The sequence below is a fragment of the Leucoraja erinacea genome, chromosome 28 (assembly GCF_028641065.1).
Source record: "Leucoraja erinacea ecotype New England chromosome 28, Leri_hhj_1, whole genome shotgun sequence".
Taxonomy (NCBI): Eukaryota; Metazoa; Chordata; class Chondrichthyes; order Rajiformes; family Rajidae; genus Leucoraja; species Leucoraja erinaceus.
Genome location: NC_073404.1, coordinates 32,319,512 through 32,333,017, shown reverse-complemented (window position 1 = coordinate 32,333,017; position 13,506 = coordinate 32,319,512). Strand labels below are relative to the sequence as shown.

Sequence of the window (13,506 nt, the reverse complement as noted above, 5' to 3'; positions counted from 1 at the left end):
CCCACAGCCTGTTATTTGGAGGGATTAACCTTGAGTAATCCTTGTCAACAGGCTTCGACTTCTGTCAAAGAGAAGCTGTCTTCGTGGTAGGATGGATGAATGTAGATGTGAACCAAAGGTTTCAGATAGGTCTCGACCATCCCTGGTTAAGTCTAAGCTGATTTCCACAGCATTGAAGACACCAAACCAGGATACTTCTCAGTGAGCGAGGAAAATAAAAACTTGTAATGATTTTGCTTTTGAATGCATTGAAGAAATGAGGTTCGATGAGAATAAGTGATTGAGGTGATTCATGGCCACTGCCACCGTTCACCAGCTTTGGGTTAGGCACAGACAATACCCCAAGATAGAGTGTTCCAGCAGGAGCAAAAAGAGAAAACCTGTAGTAGAGAGGGAAATTTGTTTTGAAAAAGTTGAAATTAGGCATTAAACTGTTTCCAAATACACAGTGCCAAATGTCAACTTGCTCCCGGTGGTGATGGAGTCCCTTATGTACTCCCCTATGCTCCTCCGATGTTGAGAAAAGCTTGGCAGATACGTCATTGGGGTTATCAAGTGGGCACCTACTTTCATCGACGTTTCACTGATTGGACCCACGACGTCTTCAGTAGGCTCAGCTGTGCATTCTGGCGTCCCAGAATCACCCCCCTTTGCATCTGTCTAGTCGGTTATTTGGGACACCAAATGGGGTCTTTCCTCTTCAGCCAGAGCTGCTACTCCTCTGCCTCTGCAAGTGGCTAAAGGTGGACTTGGCCTGCAGTTGCGTAGGATAGTAGAAGGTTCAAATTAAACTTGATGCAGAAGATCAGTATGAACTTGCATTTACCTCAAAACACTGACTTAGAATAAAATATTCTGCCACCCGCCATGTTTCTTTGGCCTGGCACAGGGCTTGTCCGCTGATCCCCAGGTCCTTCATCAGTCTTACGGTTGATATTGACACGAATCCTCGACATCCAACTTCTACCGGGCAGATCTTAGCTCTCCAGCCGCGCTGTTCTGCCTCTGCTGCAAGCTCTGTATATCGCAGTTTCTTTCTTTCGAATGCTTCCTGCACAGCATCCTCCCAAGGGACTGTGAGCTCCACAAAATACACCATGTGCTGTTCTCCTGCTTTCCAGAGTCGCTGCCAGGCATTTGAACACTTGATTGATTATGTCTCCAGGTGTACCGTCCTTGGGAGAGACTTACTTTACACCCAGTGAGGATGTGCTTAAGCGTGGCTGGTGTTGAACACAGGGGGCATGATGGATCTTTGCCCAGCCATTGGTTGAGATTTTTTGGGCTAGGAAGGACATCATAGGTTGCCCGAATATCCTGCTCGCCTCCATCTCCCACATGTCCTTCCAGCTGAACTTCCTCTTTTCCACACTCTTCCATCTCATCCACTGGCCCTGTTTAGCTTGCATCACAGCCTTGGCACACCTACTCGATTCCTCCTGTCGGCGGACTTCGGCCGCGACCAACTTCCAGCGCTCCAGTGATGATGCCTTGTTCCAGCAAGGTTGCTTTCCCCCAAGCCCCAAGCCTCTTCTTCCGTGTTGGATTTACCCTATCATGCCGCCTTGGTGGAGAGCAGATTTTGCCTACTATGTCACATTCTTAGCCGTCCACTTCTTTCCTGTTGCCAGGGTTGGAGCAGCAGCTCGGATGACAGTGTCCCTTGATTCTGCCAGGGTCATCTCTAGTCTGACTTTAGTGCACTTAAACTCCTCTGTGAGGCTAGAGAGAGGCAGCTGGAATACCCCCTGACTGTACAGGCCTACGCTGCTCTGGCACCGAAAGAACCACTTTCTCACGAAAGAGCTGATTGTTCTTTCGATCTTTAAGTAAGTAAGTTTATTGGCCAAGTATTCACATACAAGGAATTTGCCTTCCCGACTCTTGTGAGGGTGATGTCATACATGGTTACTGGCCACATAAGGCGAGGTAATAACCCAAATTGCAGGCACCCGATTGTAAGATTGTAACTGTAGAATTGCAGTGAAACCGTCCTTTTCTCAGAAGCAGTGCATACAAATACAAATGTTGTCTATCACCTGTGTAGCGGCCTTCTTAGAATTACAGTTTCCATCCAGTTTTATAATACTGAAAAAGATCTGGTTTTAATATAAATTTGAATTACTATATATTCAAATCTCCTTTGATTCAAGTAATGTGACTTCTTAAGCTAAAGCAATAATCTCGGAGTTTATAATTGTCACATGTACCGAGATACAGTGTAAACCTTTGTTTTGCATGCTGCCCAAACAAATCAGATATACCATATATAGATACAATTAGTTCAAACTCGTTGAAATAGTGCAGAATACAATTCCCAGAGCCACTGGACAGTTGTTAAGGCTGGCGAAGTTGCTTATCGTACCAATGTCTTGTTCATTTGAAATGAATGTTATTTACAGTTTGAGATGTTGAATTAATATATTGCTACGTTGGATTAATTCTTAAATTGAATTGAATTGCGTTTTATTTGACATGTTACATGGTTATTAACAAATGTGAAATACTAACATGCTACTTTATCCTGCTGTGGCTTCATGTCATCTCTTCCAGCAGCAAAACTGCATCTAACAGCATCCCTCTGAATTTCTTAAAAAGGCACAGTGAATATTATTTGTGGCTTTTCGATGTATTAAGAATACTAACCAGTTCACACAAACTCCATGGCTTCCTTTCAATCTTGCTTGTTCCATTTGACTGGTGATGGAGGAATCTTAGTAACAGTTGCAAGCTCTCGGTTGGCTGTTGTAAAATGAGATGTCATTCGGGAATAGGCAGTGTTATTTTCTTGTATTTAACATGCTTTGGGGAAAAGAAAGTAGACAACTAAAACAAATGTTCTCATTTTTGGGTTTGTCATCTTTCTTACATTATTTTTTTTCATACAGAAGATTTAAGTGTTGCTTGTTAAGCTCATGTTAATGGCCTTCAACAAAGGAAATCTTAGAGTAAGGCACATTGGTGGGGTCATATATAGGCCGGACTGGGTAAGATTGTCAGGTTAACCTCTGATATTGGTGAACCATAGGTTTTGCAATCATTGGCAGGTTCAGGATCATCATTACCGGCACTAACTTTTTTAAAACTCTAGAATTTATTTAATTATCTAAATTTAAATGCTCAAATTGTTCACGTGGGATATGAACTCACTTCTAGAGGCTACCCAAGACCTCTGGTGTGCAATAACGTAACCACCACACTGCTCTGCTATCATGTTATAATAAGAAGATTGTTAAGCCCTTTAATTTCAGTGATCATACTCATGTCATTTACAGATAACAAATTACTTTTAAATAATATTTTATTCAGATAAAGTAGATTTTTTTAAATCGGGAATCATTTTAAATAACTTGGTGGTCATGTTGTTAATTAGCAGCATTCTGTCTTCTACAGAATTAATGTAATAATAATAACAAACTTTATATCAGACTCAGGGTCCAGACAAGGGGCAACATTACATAAAAATGCGTTGCATATTAAAAAATATCATAAAGTACATATAAAATCTTAGTATATCACTTATAAAAGCTTCATAAATTATATATTAAAAAAGAACACAATACATGAATTAAAATCCAGAATAAAAGAATGATCAATGTCCTACAACGAGACAACGATACCAGTGTCTCCACAACTGGGATTTGTAGCGTGTAGTACTAAACTTTATTTTTGACAAGGCCACAATAATTACACGTCGGTTGCGCCACCAACCCACTTAATATATATGCAAAAGTCAGTGTCATGATTAGCTTTAAACCCAAAATGGTTATCTAAGGAGTTAACAAACTCATTTATTCTATCCAGCAGAACTCTTTCTAAAACTTTTGACAATATGCTGGCTAAAGCTATGGGCCTGTAATTATTTAGGCTGCCTACTTTACCAGCTTTGTCCTTAATGACCGGCACTAACAGAATGGACAACATTGAGTCTGGTAACAAGCCATGAATCATAAAGCCAGTAAAACAAATAGCAAGGAGAGGAGCTATCCTCATACTCGCATACTTAAGATGTTCAGCAGAAATATGATCCAAGCCACTTGCTTTGGTGTTGGGCAGTTTGTTCATGGCATGATACACCTCATGTGACATAATCACCATTGAGTCATTGCTCTCAATATTGTCCACCCGATACAAGTCACCTTTGACACAGTTGAATAAAGTACTATAATGTTGTCGCCATAACTCCGCGATATTAGCTGTTCTGGAGATTCCATCTACAGTACACGGTAGAGATTGTTTTGCAACTGTTAAGAGCTCTCACTTCTTTCCAAAAATCTGTAGCATTGTTACTGAGCAGCTTCTTAACCAAGGAATCAGCCCTCATAGCTTGCTCATTTTTACAGATGAAGCGAACAGCATACTTATACCTTGCATTAATGAGCTTCTTGCACAAACACAGGCCCCTGTCTGGGTCTACCTGCCATAGCCCATGATTTGGTGGCTTCACGGGCTTCAGTATGATACTCAGCTACATACTTATTCCAGCCAGGCCTGATGTTATGTGTCTTATTTTTATGCTTGCAGTAGGGCTTACTGCCTACATATAAGGCGCTTAATATATCATTATACATGGAGCAGATACCTCTCCTATGCTTCATATCCTTACAATTAACATTACAACACATTATTGCATCTTTAGGTAGATGTACCTAATTAATCAGTTCTAAAATGCTGACTGACAACAGAGAAATTTGTGATTTTGTATTGGCAATAAAAAGTAGATAATTTGAAATCAATGCAAATAATTGTTGCTCGATCCATTCCACCGAAAATGATGTCCAGGCAACAATTTGATGTCATAATGTCAAATCTTCAGCTTTCTCTCACCATGCTTGTTGTTGCTGCTTATGGAAAGAAGTAATTGTTTGCAAACTCTGTTCAGTGCTTAACCAATTTACAGGGCTCACACAGCTATTCAGTTATTACTAGTCTTTTCTTACACCATGTAATGAAACATGTTGGATAACTGTTTTAGTCAACATAAACCCAGTAAATGAATAGCAATGCTTTAATGCATTATGAAGTGTGTATGAATGGAACCAGCGATTACTTATTTATCAGGAATCCTTTATTAATCACCAAAATGCTGGCTGTTGGAAGTGTGGATCTCGAAATGGAAGAGGCCGGCAGGATTACGTAGCTGTTATTGCAAGCTTCATTGTTCTCTTCCTCAGATGCATCCTCAGTTGTGTTGTCTTCAAGCATTCTCAGCTTTTGGTGCAGCTTTGCTTTCTGTCTTTGGAAATGTTCCTGTAGACTATTTGATAGATGCTGCCTCACCCGCTGAGTTTCTCCAGCATTTTTGTCTCCCTGTGGACGATGGCATTTTACCACGAAATAGCTGTCTATATCAGCAATGTGTCTGCTGGTTTCCATGCTTTATTTTTACTAATCTTTCGGGTGGTTATCAATTTTCAATTTTCACATCAATTTTCCTTCATGCAGAACTCATAAAAAGGGTTAGTTTCTGAGATAAAGAGGAGAATTGCTTGTAGACACAACATGCTGGAGCAACTCAGGGGGTCAGGCAGCATCTCTGGAGAGAAGGAATGGGTGACATTTCGGGTTGAGACCCTTCTTCAGAGAGGTGCTTGTATGTTCTGAAAGGCTTTTGTAGTTTGAGCTTCACTGTCATGTTCTTAGAAATAGACAAACTGCGTTTAATACAGAGACATGATATATTAATCAGTCTATATGTACTTGTATTTTCTTATTATTTTAGTTTAATTTGTGTTGCCTTATTTTGATTTATCCATTTTACAGATACTCCCCAGTCATCCCTATCAACTGCCCCTCCTTCCCAATCCCCTGCTTTTTCTGACGATGAAGAATTCAGTGACTTTGTTCAAGGGCCTGATTCTGCTGCACCTGCGGCTCCCACCAGTTTCCAGCAGTTCCAACCCTTCTGCCCCACGTTAGAGTCTGGGCTGCAGTCTGAGCTGGCTGCAGCTCCGGCCCAACATGGTAGCTCACACCACCCTAAAGCTTCTACTGCATTGTATGCCACAGCAGGGCATTCAGCAAAACACAGCCAAGGTAACAAGTACTGAACTTATTTTAAATTGTTCATTTAAAAAAAAAATGAATTAAAAAAAATTATGAGAAGGAAATGATTATATTGAATTTGTGTGATTGCAAAATATTATACATAAATTACATTAATTTATTTTTTCAACTCATAAAAACATAACCATGATTAATTATTTTAGATTTTTGATCCTTTGTGTCAAAGGAGAATGTTTGACTAAAAAAAAAAGATGCATTCTTCATTGCTACAGCATCTTTAGGAGCTCAGGCTTAATATTTAAGTCTAAAATTTTATTGTAACTAACTTAAAATTCACTAAACTAAGCTGGGAAACACTTGTTCCACCTCCTGTTTGTTTAGGCCTTTCATTAGAAGAGAAAATGTTTGCTTCCTGTGATTTCAGCATGCCCAAACAGGCACACATTAAATTTAACAAGTCTGAGCCCAAGGCCCACTTTGGGTCTAAAGCCTCAGTCTCGACTCAGTTTCAGCCCAGTGCCAAGGCCTGTAACTGGGGCATCCAGTCTGAAAGTCTCAGTGGTGTCTTCACAGCAGACATGCCAAAGGAACCTGAGCCAGAGTCACCTGCCAAAGAGAGTGGTGAGCAAACTTTTTTTTCCAATCACTAATAACCAGGCTTCCGCAAAGTCAGAACAATTATATCTCTTTATAATTTTAGTTGATAATTTGTTAACCTTTTAATAATTACTTATCGCATATTGTCTCTTTGATCTAACACAATTTATTTGCCTGAATGACAGGTTTTTGCACCTCGTCTATTATAACATTTATTGAACTTTATTCATAGACTGCTGCTGTGTTGGTTTAGGTGAAAACAAGTTCCCCCTCTATAACACAGTTGATCAATACAGCTGTAAGAATTCTGTTTCGCATTGTACTTCAAGTTTAATCTTTGCATGTAATTAAGCAAGTCAAACATAAGAAAATAAAATCGCTTGTGGTGATGACTTTGAGGACCTTAAAGTAATGATAAGGATATTAATTAACCTTCCACTTTGACCATTTATGTGCAACCTTCTTGACTGAATTTGGTGAAATGTTGATATTGAAATGCTGGACTCCAGCGAAAAATGCCACCAATGTTTTTCATTGTTAAAAATTCTTGATATTAAAATATATGATTATATCAAAGATTGTTATTTTATTTTCTGTGGTTATGTTAATATTCTTTGGCTCAAATCTTGAATCCTTGGAGAAAAAGATGAATAATTCACATGTTCTCTAAATATGCTGCCTGACCTGCTGAGTTTCTCCAGCAACTTGTCATTTTTGTCAGCCAGCTTCTGCAGTTCCTTGTGTCTCTGAATACTTTTGCAGATGTTTTAAAATAATTCCATGCCTTATGGAAGCTTGGTAATCATTAGTGTGGGATTCATAATAGTAGCTGTAACATGGAATTACACAGCATAAAAACGAGCCCATAAACAGGCTAAACTTACCCATGCTGGTCAATATATGCCCCATCTGCCTGCGTTTGGCCATATCTCTAAACCTATCGTATCCATGTACTTGTCTAAATGTTTCATAAATGTTGTGAAAATACTTGGTTCAACTACTTTCAGCTCGTTCCATATACCCATCACCCTTTGTGTAAAAAGCTGTCCCTCGGGTTCCTATCAAATCTTCCACCCCCCCCCCTCACCTTAAACCTATGTCCTCTGGTTCTCGATTCACCTACTTTGGGTAAAGGACTCTGCATTTACCTTATCTATTCCACTCATGATTGTGTATACCTCTATAAGATCACCCCTCATCCTCTTGCACTTTAAGGAATAAAGTCCTAGCCTACTTGACTTCTCCCTGGATCTCAGGCGCTTGAGCCCTAGCAACATGCTCGTAAATCTTTTCTGTTCCTTTTCCAGCTTGACACCATCTTTTGTATAACTGGGTGACCAAATCTAAACACAACAATGTCTTGTACAACTGTAATTGACCTCCCAACTTATTTTCTCTAACTAATGTGCTGAAACCCTTCTTGACCACTCTGTCTACTGGTCATAAGGTCATAAGGAATAGGAGTAGAATTAGGCCATTCGGCCCATCAAGTCTACTGCGCCTTTCAATCCTAGCTGATCTATCTCTTGCTCCTAACCCCATTCTCCTACCTTCTCCCCATAACCATGACATCTGTACGCTACTTTCAAGGAATTATGTACCTGCATTCGTAGATTCCTTTGCTCTAAAATACTCCCCAGAGCCCTGCCATTCAGTGTGTAGATCCGGCCCTGGTTTGACTTCCCAAAGTACAACACTTTGAACTTCTCTGTATTAAACTCCATTAACCATTCCTCAACCCCACCCCCCCCCACCCAATTGATCAAGATACTGCTGTAACTTTTGACAATCATTTTGCCACACATTTTACACTGCCATCCATTACAATACAATAATACAATATTTATTGTCATTTGAACCTCAGTGAGGCTCAAATGAAACTCTGTTTCTACAGCCATACAAACAAAAAAACGATTCCTACTAGACACACAACCAATCCATCACAGTGAACCTCCTCCTCACTGTGATGGAAGGCAAAGTCTTTTCTCTCCCCTGCTCTCCATTTTCCCCCCGATGTTGAAGCCCCAGGCGGGCGATAGTAAGTCCCACGGCCATTTTAGGCCGAGCTGGGCGATGCACAGCCCTGCTCCGGGTCGTTCCAACATTTTAGTGTCATCTGTAAACTTATTAATTCTGCTTCGTATGTTCTCATCCAAATCATTGATATAGATGACAAACAGCAATGGACCCAGCACTGAACCCTGAGGTACACCACTAGTCACGAGCCTCCATTCTGAAAAACAACCTTCCACCATCATCATCTGCTTCCTTACATGAAGCTAATTTTCAATCCAGTCAGAGAGTCATACAGCATGGATACAGACCCATCGGCCCAACCTGCCCACGCTGATCAACATGTCCCATCTACATTAGTCACATCTGTCTGCGTTTGGCCCACATCCCTCTAAACCTATCCTATTCTATCCACGTACATGTCTAAATGTTTCTTAAACGTTGTGATAGTACCTGCCTCAACTACCTCCTCCGGCAGCTCATTCCATATACCCACCACTCTTTGTGTAAAAATGTTATCCATCAGGCTCCTATTAAATCTTTTCCCCCATACCTTAAACCTGTGTCCTCTGGTTCTCGATTCCCCTACTCTGGGCAAGAGACACTATGCATTTACCCGATCTATACCTTCCATGATTTTGTACACATTTAAGATCACCCCTCACCCTCCTGCGCTCCAAGGAAAAAAGTCCTAGCCTGCTCAACCACTTCAGTAGAGCAGGTCCTCGAGTCCTGTCAACATTCTTGTATCTCCTCTGCACCCTTTCTTATAACATGGTGACCAAAACTGAACATATATTGTAAATGTGGCCTCATCAATGTCTAATATAACTGCAATATGACCCTCCAACATCTATACTCAATGTGAGTGGAAAGGAATACAGATGCTGGTTTAAACCAAAGATAGACACAAAAAGCTGGAGTAGCTCAGCAGGACAGGCAGCATCTCTTGAGAGAGGAATGGGTGATGTTTCGGGTTGAGACCCTTCAGACTAGTTAAGGATAAGGGAAACGAGAGATAAAGACAATGTATTCAATATATACTCAATACTCTGACTGATGATGGCCAAAGTGCCAAAAGCCTTTTTGACCACCCTATCTACCAGCAATGCCACTTTCAAGGAACTATGTTACCTGCACACCTGGATCCCTCTGCTCTACAGCCCACCTGCCCAACTGGTAAAGATCCTGTTACAATTTTTGACAACCATCTTCACTATCTGCAATACCACCCACTTCCATGAAGCCAATTTTCTATCCATTCAGCTATCTCTCCTTGGATCCCATGTGCTCTAACCTTTCAGAGCAGCTGGTCATACAGAACCTTGTAAATGCCTTGCTGAAACATCTACAGCTCTAGCCTCATCAACCTTTTTGGTCCCATCTACAAAAAACATAATCAGATGCTTGAGATATGACCTCCCAGGTACAAAACCATATTGACTATCCCTAATCAGCCCTCGTCCATCTCAGTGCATGTATATCTTATTCCTCAGAATACTCTCTTGTCACCTACTGACTACAGATGCTAGACTCAATGGCCTGTATTTTCCTGGCTTTTCACTGGAGCCCTTCAATAGAGGCACAACATTTGCCACCCTCCAGTCTTCTGCAACCTACCTCACCAGTGTTGAATGACGACTCGTAAATCTCAGCCAGGGGGGCCTGCAATTTCCTCTCTAGCTTCCCACAGTGTACTCGGCTATATCTGATTTTGCCTGGATGATTTGTCTACATTCTGTCAGGACCTTCAACACCTCATTGGCTGTATATTGACTGCTCTCAAGACACTTCCATTGACTGACCCAAGTTCACCAGTTCTCGTATCTTTCTCCACAGTAAAAATCAGAGAAATACTCATTAAGGACCTTGCCCCTCCTGTGGCTCCATGCAGGGTTAACCACTTTGATTGCTGAGGGGTCTCACTCTCTCTCTCTGGTACCCTTCTCTCCATTTATGTACATAAAATCTCTTGGGATTGTGGTTAATGCTATCTGCCACAGCTATCTCCTATCCCCATTTTGCCCTCCTGATTTAATTTTTTAGCTTGCTCCTTAGTTTCTGGAACTCCTCCAGATGTACACTTGATCTCAATGGCTTATACCTGCCGCTGCCTCCTTCTTACTCTTGACCTGAGCCGCTATTCCCTTCGTCATCCATGTTTCCTTACACTTATCTGCTTTGCCCTTCATTCTAACGGGAACGTGCATGTTCCGGACTTATCAGCACACTTTTAAAAACAACCCACTTTCCTGACATTCCTTTTCCTTCAAACAACCTACTGCAGTCAACCTGAGTGAGTTTTTGTCTGATACCCTCAAAGTTGGCCCTGCTGCAATTTAGAATTTTAACTCGTGGGCTTGCTGTGTCTCCCTCCATAACTATCTTAAACCTAATCGAACAATGTTCGCTGGTCCCAAAAGGCTCATTCACGAACACTTCATCCACTTGCCTCTCCCAATTTCCCAAGACTGGATCAAGCATAGCCCACTCCTTATGTGGGCTCTCTACATATTGCCAGAGTAAACATTTGACAAATTCCAGAGTACCTAGAGGAAACTCTGTTAAATCATGGCCTACCTATTACCAAGCTATTACGTTTTATTTCTTTGTGATGAAAACCAGATTATGAACTAAAATAAAGCTGGTATGTTACCAGCAATGTATACGTGTGTGCAGATTGTATTCCAGTAATACAGTATTGTTTATTATATGTTCAAGTGTAAGCAGTGTCCTTTCATGGGACACCATAGTGACTTTAACAGCTGCAGTTGTGTGTGGTCATCTTGCCACATTGGGCAACAGCGTAATGTGAATATATATGATTATTGCAGTACTTTGGAGGAGGACTGAGAGGAGGTTAGATGGTTACCCAAAAGGAGAGGGAATAGTGCAGTCTGGTGGCCGGTTCAGGAGGAGGCTTCAGAACAGTCTAGTTAACACACGGTTCATGTATATCAGAAAATTCAAATGAAAAGTGTGATGGTGTTGCAAAAAAAGCCAGTTGCAAAAGTGAAAGAATCTCTTGGAAAAATGGCGACTACTGGTTCTGTATTTAACTCCTGACACTTTCAATTTATCAGGTTTAACAATTTATTTGTTTATTGACCAATGGGGGAAGTATCTAATATATCAAACATGTTCCAAGGATTGAATAACCATAAAGAACTTGGTTTAATATATATATTTTTCTTTGATTAACATTTTACTGATCATCTTGGATGTTTTACAGAAATCTTAAACTGGAATTCGGCATATTATGAGACTGTCACATTGCAACATAAATAACATATTTCTGGAATAAGTCTTACACCAGGCTAGCTATTTTATTTCACTTAGTAAGTAGTCATTTACTTTATTTCCTTAGGTGTCGGTGTGTACCCTCCACAGGATACGCTTCAACCCATGCTTCCTCCATGGCTGTTCAATGACAATCTTGTCCCAGGTACAGTGGATTTTGTTTGTTCAAACCTCCAGCTGAAAGTGATTCATGGGCTTTTTTTCACATGGTGCTCCCATGTATTTTCATTCATTCTTTGGGGTGTTGTCTTGACAGGCAAGGTCACCATTTATTGCCCATCTCTCGTTGCTCTTTGGATGGTGGTGATGGCATATAGCCTCACTGATGTTGGGCAGGGGGTTTGAGACCCCACTTATGTCTATAATGTACTCAAACAATTCAATTTTAGGAAATACAAGCAAGATAATTATAATTTAACTCTGCTGACTTTTCATTTCTGTAAATTCCACCTAAATAATATTCCAACAGAACTCTACAGGAAAGTTCTTGAAGTCACTCTCTCCCCTGTGGGTATTGAGACAGCAAAACTTTATCCAATTCTTCTGTCATCGGGATTACCCAGAGAGATGCTGGGCCAAATATGGGCTCTTGCTAATCGCGCAACTCCTGGCAAACTAACGAAAGAGGAACTGTATACAGTATTGGCTATGGTAGCCATGTCTCAGGTATTGTAACATTGGCTATTTTATATAATTAATAACACTGCTGTAATTTCTACATGGTGAAGCCAAAATGTATAAAAATGGCCTTTAATAAAATTTGACAATGTGCACTTTAACCACATGTGATTTTTTTCTATAACAAATCTGAAATTGTGGTGTACAGAGGCAAATAAATAAATGATGGGTCTTTGTCCCAAAGGGCACTGTAGAGCTATTAATGTGATTCAGTAGTACAAAACAAACTTAAATATCTCATAACTGACCATCAGCATGTTTTGAAAGTATTATTGAGATTGTTTAATAGGCGTAGACTCTTTTTTTAAAGGGAAGAGATTGAGAAATGTGAGATGCAAAGGGACTTGAGGGTGCTGGTGTGGGATTTAGAAGATTGAGTGGGGATCTTATAGAAGCTTATTAATTCTTAAGGGGTTGGACAGGCTAGATGCAGGAAGATTGTTCCCGATGTTGGGGAAGTCCAGAACAAGGGGTCATAGTTTAAGGATAAGGGGTAAATCTTTTAGGACCGAGATGAGAAAAACATTTTTCACACAGAGAGTGGTGAATCTGTGGAATTCTCTGCCACAGAAGGTAGTTGAGGCCAGTTCATTGGCTATATTTAGGAGGCAGTTAGATGTGGCCCTTGTGGCTTAAGGGATCAGGGGGTATGGAGAAAAGGCAGGTACAGGATACTGAATTGGATGATTATTGATATTGAATGGCGGTGCAGGCTCGAAGGGCCGAATGGCCTACTCCTGCACCTATTTTCTATGTTTCTATGGTTCTGTTCCCAAAGGATTAATTTGCAGGTTGAGTTGGTAGTTAGGAAACAAATGCATGTTAGCATTCATTTTGAGAGGACTAATATATTAGCAAGGATGTAATGCTGAGGGTTTATAAGGTACTGGCCAGACCATATTTGGAGTATTG

General features: G+C 40.6%; 1 protein-coding gene across 7 annotated transcripts in view; it reads left to right on the top strand.

The window, feature by feature from the left end:
• synrg (synergin, gamma) overlaps window positions 1-13,506 on the top strand; it is a 123,760-nt gene that overhangs the window by 31,370 nt on the left and 78,884 nt on the right. For 5 of the 7 annotated variants that reach the window (XM_055658211.1, XM_055658210.1, XM_055658208.1 and 2 more), the window contains exons 7-10: window positions 5,764-6,036; window positions 6,388-6,627; window positions 11,984-12,061; window positions 12,386-12,582. In XM_055658211.1, coding sequence (XP_055514186.1) covers window positions 5,764-6,036; window positions 6,388-6,627; window positions 11,984-12,061; window positions 12,386-12,582 — 788 coding nt within the window. The remainder of the gene's footprint in view (window positions 1-5,763; window positions 6,037-6,387; window positions 6,628-11,983; window positions 12,062-12,385; window positions 12,583-13,506) is intronic. The other 2 variants (XM_055658214.1, XM_055658213.1) reach the window with 1 other exon arrangement.